This window comes from Pyrus communis, chromosome 17 (assembly GCF_041283825.1).
Source record: "Pyrus communis isolate YQ-2024b chromosome 17, ASM4128382v1, whole genome shotgun sequence".
Lineage (NCBI taxonomy): Eukaryota > Viridiplantae > Streptophyta > Magnoliopsida > Rosales > Rosaceae > Pyrus > Pyrus communis.
The window spans coordinates 5,809,502-5,817,868 of record NC_142581.1 but is presented as its reverse complement, the minus strand read 5'-3'; the positions used below and the strand labels follow the sequence as shown (position 1 = coordinate 5,817,868).

At 40.3% G+C, this 8,367-nt stretch overlaps 2 protein-coding genes across 3 annotated transcripts; one reads left to right on the top strand and one right to left on the bottom strand.

The window, feature by feature from the left end:
• Positions 1 to 1,081: 1,081 nt before the first annotated feature.
• Positions 1,082 to 5,132, top strand: LOC137708626 (equilibrative nucleotide transporter 3). 2 transcript variants are annotated; one of them, XM_068447743.2, is made up of 11 exons: positions 1,082 to 1,234; positions 1,324 to 1,527; positions 2,582 to 2,648; positions 2,769 to 2,873; positions 3,046 to 3,201; positions 3,308 to 3,451; positions 3,561 to 3,666; positions 3,769 to 3,944; positions 4,036 to 4,196; positions 4,544 to 4,802; positions 4,885 to 5,132. In XM_068447743.2, the coding sequence occupies exons 3-11, from the start codon at positions 2,607 to 2,609 to the stop codon at positions 4,990 to 4,992; spliced, it is 1,257 nt and encodes a 418-aa protein (XP_068303844.2). In that variant the 5' UTR covers positions 1,082 to 1,234; positions 1,324 to 1,527; positions 2,582 to 2,606; the 3' UTR covers positions 4,993 to 5,132. The 2 variants fall into 2 exon arrangements, with proteins under 2 accessions (XP_068303844.2, XP_088545862.1); XM_088689736.1 differs by having other exon boundaries at positions 1,114 to 1,234; positions 2,568 to 2,648.
• A 1,157-nt stretch (positions 5,133 to 6,289) lies between these two features.
• On the bottom strand, positions 6,290 to 8,210 carry LOC137708743 (putative GPI-anchored protein At4g28100). Its single transcript, XM_068447892.2, has 2 exons — positions 6,921 to 8,210; positions 6,290 to 6,835 (listed from the first exon to the last, which is right to left on the bottom strand). Exons 1-2 carry the CDS (start codon positions 7,569 to 7,571, stop codon positions 6,500 to 6,502), a joined length of 987 nt encoding a protein of 328 aa, XP_068303993.2. The 5' UTR covers positions 7,572 to 8,210; the 3' UTR covers positions 6,290 to 6,499.
• Between the last annotated feature and the right edge of the window lie 157 nt (positions 8,211 to 8,367).

The window sequence follows — 8,367 nt, the reverse complement described above, 5'->3', positions numbered from 1 at the left end:
TTTTTTTTTTAATTTTTTTTTAATTTTTAATTTTTTTATTTTTTTTATCAAGGTCGATATCACTAGCGTATTTCTTTCGGTTTGCCATTTTCTATAGACAATATTTTATCATTTTTAGCGCTAGTATATGTACAACGTTTGATTTACGTCCAATAATGTTTAATCAGGCAGCGTGTCTTTAAAATAAGAAGCAATTTTAGTTTTTAATATTAAGCAATGGTCTCTTAACTTTAATTAAATTAAAGCAATAGTCTCTTAACTTTAATTAAATTAAAGCAATAGTCTCTCTACTAAAATCAATGACCATTGATCCCTTAACTCATCAAAACGTGCAGCTATAATCATTTTCGTTAACTTCGTCAGAATTCCATTAAAATAAGTTATGTTGGAAAGACTATTGCTAAAATTGAGTTAAAATTGAGGGACCATTGCTCTAATTGGATTAAAGTTGAGGGACAATTTCTCTAGTTGGGTTAAAGTTGAGGGATCATTGCTACAATTTTTCTTATTTTGGTTTTTCATATTTGCCCCTCAATTCAGCTTCATGTGCGTAGCACATGACTCATTTTAATGTAAATTCTAACGGAGTTGAAGAAAAAGACTATAACTACACGTTTTGAGGAGTTAAGAGACTAATAGTCATGAATTTTCAGTTAAGGAACCATTACTTCAATTATGTTAAAATTGAGAGACCGCTGCTATAATTTTCTCTGTACTATTTTATGATGTCTAATAAAGCATCTAATCAATAATAAAGAAAATAGAATATTACCAAGGAAGAGGATCATCTTCTGAGCATAGGATGGGGATCCTCCTGACGACGAAATCTAAACCATTCAATTTTAATCCAACGGTTGCAATTATTATAATTTTTTAAGAGACCCCCTATTTAGAGCCGTTGGATTAAAATTGAACGATCCGGTTTTCGTGATAAAGAGAATCTTCATCCTGAGCTCAGGAGAGGATCCTCTTCCTATTACCAATGTGCACGTGGAAGTGACGAGGGAGAAACAGACGCCGTGGCGGCAGAGTCAACACCCCCTAATTTGTTAACACTTGCGTCCCTTTTCAGGAGAGTTTCACTCCTTTCTGTCCTTTTATAGACCCAAACAACTGGCCATGAACGTCCAGTCCTATTCAAATTCAAAGTCTTACAGTTCTTTTTTCTTTTATTTCTTAATTTTCTGTGGCGACTATTGAGAATCTGAGATGTTTTCGGGGGAAACTAAAACGGGTTGAGATTTGATTTTGTTTATGGATTGAATTGGACTGGATTATTATTTCATTGTGATTCATGAATCCTCACGACTTTGTTGAATGCAGTGCAACTCCGGAAGCCACAAAGCCAGAAAAAAGTTGAACAAACATAGGATTTGAGTTTTACGCCAGCAACCAAACACCCGCGAGTTCTTATTTCTGGGTTTGCACAGTAGCTGACGGCTAAAGTTGGAGTCTTCATCGAAAAGGGTCCTCTCACACTCACAGTCCAATCCATACATATCCAATCCTACCCACCTTCTTCTAAGAGTAAGTTTCTATCTCTCTCTCCTTTTGTGGATAAATCTTTGGTTTTGCATGTTTATGAAAGATAATGATGAAGGAAATTCAAATGTGATCGCTTGGGTTTTTTGTTTCTTCTTGCATCGTAGGATTCAAATTTTATACGTTGGGAATATCATATATTGTTTGTTCTTGCGAACAGATATTTATATCTAAATTAATCTAATTTACGGTTTGAACATGAACGTGTAACAGTGGTGACACATCGCCCTATTTAAGAGAGGTGGATTGTCTGTCTTTTCATTTCCATATTTTTCTCATGCCCTCTTGTGATGTGTGGTCACGGTTAAGCTACGTTAACATTTTATATTAATTTTTTATAGAAATAATAAAACAAAAAGTAATAGGAATATAAAATGTTGATGTAGCCGTGATTACACAAACAGAAAGCATATATGGGGAGAGTATGGAAATAGGAGGGCAGACATTCCACCTCCCTATTCAAGGAACCCAACTCCTATCTTATAATGAATCTTCTGGCGAAAAGTCTACAACTTCATTTTTAACGTTCGAACTAATTTATAGATACAAGATGGACAAATTATGTACTTAAATGTCTAATGCCTTGTCTGGTTGAATCTAAGAAAATCTTAATCATTGAAGGGAGAAATTTTTTACTGTGCTGGGAACACGATCTGGTACACAAAGTGTTATAATATAAGTAGTTGGAAATTTTTTTTTTAAGTATCTAACCACTCGTATTATGATACTTGATGTACCATTCGTGTTCGCTAACTAAAATCTCTTCATTGAAGGGGGGTTGACTCTGATTATTGTAGTGACAGATTCACAGTAGGACTTTATTTCTAAGTCTTATTTTATGCACTCAAGAAATTTAATGATTTGCTAATGACGAGATTGAGCAGAAAGTTCGTGGCCAGAGAAGAAAAATTTAAGAGGAATAGCCGAAGATCATCAATTTAAACTAGCCATTAATAAATAATTTCCAAAAAACGACTTCTAATCATGTGGGTTATTATATATTGGTGTGCTAATTTGCCATAAAGGCGTCGCTTTGTAGGGAAGCTGGTTGAAAGGAAGCAGTCATGGCAGGCATTGATGTGAATGCACCCCCTCCAAAGCTTGAGGTTTGTTGCCCTTTCTTTTGTTTCCTTTACGCTAGCACGAATTTGCACCCAAATTCGAATCCCTCTCGCTTAAATTAGCGTAGAACCAATTTCTAATATGGATGTGTTCTCTAATTGTAGGGGAAGTATGCTGCAATTTTAGTGTGTTGGCTTCTTGGAAATGGATGCCTCTTTTCATGGAACAGCATGCTCACAATTCAAGATTACTATGTTAACTTGTTCCCGGTAACTGCCTGAAGAAATCATTTTTTGTTCTCACTGTTCCTGTTAGTTCATAATCTCCTGTATTTGCTTTTGAATTATGTGACAGTAGGCAGTGTGTTTGGACAGTTTGTTACCTTTGAAGTTGGATAAATGCCTCGGGTTTGTTTCTTTTTTTTCTTTTTTCCCGCTGCAGCGGTACCATCCCTCGAGGGTACTTACACTGGTATACCAGCCATTCGCACTTTTAACGATCTTTGCACTGTCATACCATGAGGCGAAGATCAATACTAGGAAGCGAAACCTATTTGGATACATTCTGTTTTTCCTAAGTTCTCTGTTGGTGCTCGTTGTAAGTTCCCATCAAATCTTCAAAGATTATAATTTTTAGTATACTTCTTAATTTCACAATGTTAGCATTGGTTTAAGTCTCTAAAATGTTCTTGATTCTGGCACAGTTGGATTTAGCTACATCAGGGAAAGGAGGTTTTGGAACTTTTATCGGAATTTGTGCAATTAGCGCTGCCTTTGGAATTGCAGATGCTCATGTGCAAGGTGGAATGGTTGGAGACCTCTCTTTCATGCCAGTTGAGCTCATCCAAGTCAGTATTGTCTTTCCACAATTTCATGTTCGATGCTTAATATTTGTTTTCCTTTGTGTTTTCGAAATTGTTATCAGTTTCTGAGTTTCTCTTGTTTCAAACTTTTCAGTCTTTCCTTGCTGGTTCGGCTGCATCAGGAGCTCTAACCTCTGCTTTGAGGCTGATTACAAAGGCGGCATTTGAGAATTCCCAAAATGGTCTTCGAAAGGGAGCCAGTAGGTTCAAAGTTCTCAGTTTTTCATATTTTGTTGAACATTTTACTGTTTTCTTTTGGATCTCTTACTATAGGCTGTTTATTTTTTCACTGTCCACTGCAGTTTTGTTCTTCGCCATCTCTTCATTCTTCGAGCTTCTCTGCGTTCTCCTCTATGCTTTTTCCTTTCCAAAGCTGCCAATTGTTAAGTACTATCGCTCAAAGGCAGCTTCCGAAGGATCTAAAACTGTTTCAGCTGACCTTGCTGCCGGTGGCATCCAAAAATTGCCAGAAGCAACAGTATGTTATTCTGTCCAATACTTGCTTAAAAAGTTTCCCAAGCATTCATGTTCTAATGTTATACAAAAAAAAACGCTGGAATTTGATGCAGGATGTGGAAAATCGAAAAGAACCTGACCGACTTGGGAACAAACAGCTATTGCTTCAAAACATTGATTATGCACTTGGCATGTTTCTAATCTATACGCTTACTCTGTCAATTTTCCCCGGATTCTTATCAGAAGACACTGGATCTCACAGTTTGGGAACATGGTATGTACTGAACACAATCTATCACATGACATGTTTGCACCTTGGACCTTACCACTACTCCCTGAACTTATGTCTTCCTTTCGGTTTTCAATCTCAACTTTCGTTAGTTTTCCCACCTTAAATGGACGAAAGTACCTCTCAGTTTACAAAAAAAATTGACAGATTTGGAGCATACCGGAACCTATTAAATGATCAGGGAGCCTCAGAACAAACTGAAAGTTAAACAGGCAAATTGGAATAGGGAACTGAGTTTAGAGGCATTGTTAAAATTTTCCCTTTGCCTTAATGTTCCATTCACTTCCCGCTCAGAGTACGCTTACATGAGTGTGCATACTTTTGTTTGTCAGGTATGCACTCGTTTTGATTACAATGTACAATGTGTGTGATCTCATCGGAAGATACATTCCGCTAGTGAAATTCCTGAAGATGGAATCGCGCAGAGGGCTCATGATCGTGATTCTTTCACGCTTCTTACTTGTCCCGTGTTTCTATTTCACGGCCAAGTATGGTGACCAAGGCTGGATGATCATGCTCACATCCTTCTTAGGTTTAACCAACGGTTACCTCACTGTCTGCGTCCTCACTTCAGCACCGAAGGGCTACAAGGTTTGTGCACTTCAATTTACTTAAACCTAACAGTTTTTTCGAGTTGAAAGCAAAGACTTATCGGAGTTTTTTGGGTTTGCAGGGGCCGGAGCAAAATGCTTTGGGAAATCTTCTGGTGATGTTCTTGCTTGGAGGTATATTTGCAGGGGTGACACTTGATTGGTTGTGGCTTATAGGGAAGGGCTGGTAAGGGATGGATTTGATACTACTTAGGTGATTTGAAGATTGTGATTTTCTGTTGGTCAAGTTTTACAGGGCAAAATAATGTATTTATAATTCTTTTAGTTTGGTGATTCATTAAATAATGAGGAAGAAAAATATGTTTTGATATGGATCATGTCAACCCCTAGTTCAACCTTCCTGCAATTTTGGATTACCGTCGAACTCATTCACTTTTTTATTATGTGATAAGCGGAAGACTACTCTTATCATTCTACACGACTAAACCCATCAGAAATCAATTTTTCTTCATAATTACATGGAATTAACGATAACATGCTTGAAAATGACCCTCGTGCTTGTCACATGACAATTATTCAATAGAAGAGCGAATGGATTTGCCATTTTCACACAATTTGCAGTTTGTTTGGTTAACTAAGAAATGTTTAATGCAAGTGGAGATTGCACAAAGATGAAATAACTTATAGCATTTGCGCAAAATTTACCAAACAAGCTAAATCAAACCCAACCAAACCAAAATTAACCCGAACACGATTCTCAATGCGAACACAAAAAGAATTATCCAATGGAGGAGCAAGACAATGATACATCCGCAATTCGCTCCCTGTAACATGTGAAACTGCCTTTTAATAGTCCCGATTCCAAAAACAATTTATTAATTAATCCATTTCTATTACTTCCTCAAGTTACAGTGTCCTGGGTTTTATAATCCGAAACTGTTAGGTCCAAAATTTTGCATTTACTCTTCGACCAACATCCTCAGTTTTGGGGAGTTTCTATGTTATAAATGAGCCTTGGGCACCCCCAAATGATTTACCATTAATGCAACTCCAGAAATTCCCACCACCCATGAATCTAATCAATCAAATAGAATATTTTCACCCTCGGATTGGATAGCCCGAGTCCCAAACCCATCTGTTTACTTTATTTTCTTACCATCGATGGACCCAAAAAAAAAAAAAAAAAACAAAAAACAAATATGCTAAGTAGGGGGCAGTGTCCTAAACCCGTTTATTTACCTTATTTTCCCTGCATTCACGTGAGTGACTAGACCCTCGCAATGCTAGCGGCCAAAAACAAGACCATGCTTGAAGAGACTTGTATAGAACAGAAATGTCAAAAGACGGTATCTTAAACCGACCACTACACATCACCACATATTTTAACTTTCCACTCAACTTCACGTGATTAGTTTAAAACACTGTCAGTTTAGCATTCTCGTTTCATGTAAGTTATTTTTGTGTAAATGACTTAAAACACCAACCCAGAACCACTGCAGATTGCCGTGGCATCCTGTGTCTACCGTATTGGAAGTGAATCTCTCCCCATGTGAGGAACGAATTATTACTCACTACAATTTTGACTACAATTTCGAAACCGAGCTGAAATCTACAGTGGGCAAAATGACAAAAACAACCCAACAGCCCCGTCTTGTCCACTTGCGTCACGTGACCCGACACGACAGGGTGTCAGGGACTACCCAAAAAATGGGCAAAACCTCACACACCCGGATTCCCCTAAACAAACAGAGACGCCCAAATGATCAGAGGGAGAATCGGTAACAAGAAGATGGACGGCGGCGATGCGGCGAAACCTTGCCCGTTCTCGATCTGCAGCGAATCCACGGCCAGCGGCATGTTCTCCTGGTCCGGGCTACACGTGTTCTCGTGCGGCGGGTGCGCGCTGTACATTATGGCGCGCAGCACGGCCGAAACGGTCGGAATGTACGCCGTTTTGTTCCGGGCGAGGAGCCACGTCAGGCCCATTAGCTGGCAGTCAAGGTTGAACATCTTTTTCGCTCTCTCGCTCGTGCTCCTGTCCCCCGCCGTTCCGTTCTTGCTCCCTCCCTTGAGCTGTAATTACACTCAAGTCACAGGGCATTCTTGTAATCTAAAAAGGGGGAAAATTCGTATTGAAATATGAAAAGACGAAACTGACCTTCTGGAGAGCGCCCAGGCACTTGGTGCATCCAGAGTACGAAGAGTTGCGGCAGTTCTTCTCGAGATTCCTGACAGCGGCGGTGGGGGTGGCGTTGTGAAATCCTCGCGACACGTTGAAGGCGGCGGGGCAGCTCAAGGAGCCGATCTGGTGGAGCCGGATTCCGCAGAAGCACAGAACCGCGTCGCAGCTGGCGTTGGGCTGAGGAATCCTAATGTTCCGGCTGACGAGCGAGGACTGCAGCGAGTTGACGCACTTCTGCGAGTCGTCCGGCATCATCGGCTGGTCGGGCACCGCCGACGGAGCCGTATCCGACGAGGGGAGCTCGAGGGCTGATCCGGCGTGGGCGGCGAAGAGCCAGGCGGCTAAAACAGGGCAGCACCGGCTCCGGTCGAGGTCTCGGCCGCATGCTTGGCTGACGCCGCCGAAGAGCTCCGCGGAGAGGTCGAGGTGGCAGGTTTGGGTCTGGGTTTGGGACGGGAGGGCCGGGATGGTGTTGGGGCTGGAGTATTCCCCCGGTTTGAGCGGCTGGGGGTGACCGGTCACTGGTTCGACGAGTAGACCGGCGAGGGAAATATGAAAGCTGGATATTAATAAGAGGAGGAGGAGGAGGAAAAATGTGAGAGTGGAGGTGGGAAGAAATGATGACATTTTGGGAGTAAAGTAAGCTTGTTTTGGAGAAAAATGATGAAAGGTGAGGACTTTGAAATCTGGTTTTGTTTTTTGTTAGAGAAAGGTGACAACTTTATGGTGGTGTTTTTTGAATTATGAAATGGAAAAAGTTGGAGAAAAGAAAAAAAAAAGTAAAGGGAAGAGATTCTGAAAATATTTAGAGCAGAAGAAAAGGCTGCACTTTCTCTCTCCTCAAACCCTAAGCCACAAACTTTGAACAGAAATTAGAGTGAGAAATGAAATTAGTAAAAAGCCAGATGGAAAGATTGGTTTTTTTCATCTTTCTTCGTCTCCCTCTCTCTTTCTGTAGAAGTGGGAGTTTTCTCTATCTAGAAATGGTGTGATGTGATTTCGATGGGGATTATGATCCAGATGAAAAGAAACCGTGACCTCTCGAATTATGCAGAGAGACGCTCCGTGTACTGTGTGTGTGGAGTTTCACGAAGTAAAGTGGGCACTCATAATACAGTAGTTTATAACTACTTTTGGGTTCAATAATTTTATAAAGACTAAAGGGCAATGAGGGTCCGTGAAAAATAGAAGATATTCGTTTGGGGGAACCCGAGAGAGAGAGAGAGAGAGAGGATTTTAAGTACTAGTGCTGGGTTTTTGTATGATAAGAAAAGGCTGTATAAAGATTTGGAAGGATGTAGTGTCATTTTCCTTTTTTCATTCTCTATCCTCTTCAAACACTGATAGGAGGATTATCCCCCCTCATTCCCCCCCTGCCATTCCCTTCTCTTTTCTTCTTTGCTGTGTTACGCATGTGAAGATT

Bases quoted from the DNA above. Each gene is read 5' to 3' on its own strand.
- LOC137708626 (XM_068447743.2), top strand. From the start codon at position 2,607: ATGGCAGGCATTGATGTGAATGCACCCCCTCCAAAGCTTGAG. The intron at 3,667-3,768 runs GTAGGTTCAAAG...TGTCCACTGCAG, and splicing joins TGGTCTTCGAAAGGGAGCCA to TTTTGTTCTTCGCCATCTCT. The intron at 4,803-4,884 runs GTTTGTGCACTT...TTGGGTTTGCAG, and splicing joins CAGCACCGAAGGGCTACAAG to GGGCCGGAGCAAAATGCTTT.
- LOC137708743 (XM_068447892.2), bottom strand. From the start codon at position 7,571: ATGTCATCATTTCTTCCCACCTCCACTCTCACATTTTTCCTCCTCCTC. The intron at 6,836-6,920 runs GTCAGTTTCGTC...GTGTAATTACAG, and splicing joins GCCTGGGCGCTCTCCAGAAG to CTCAAGGGAGGGAGCAAGAA.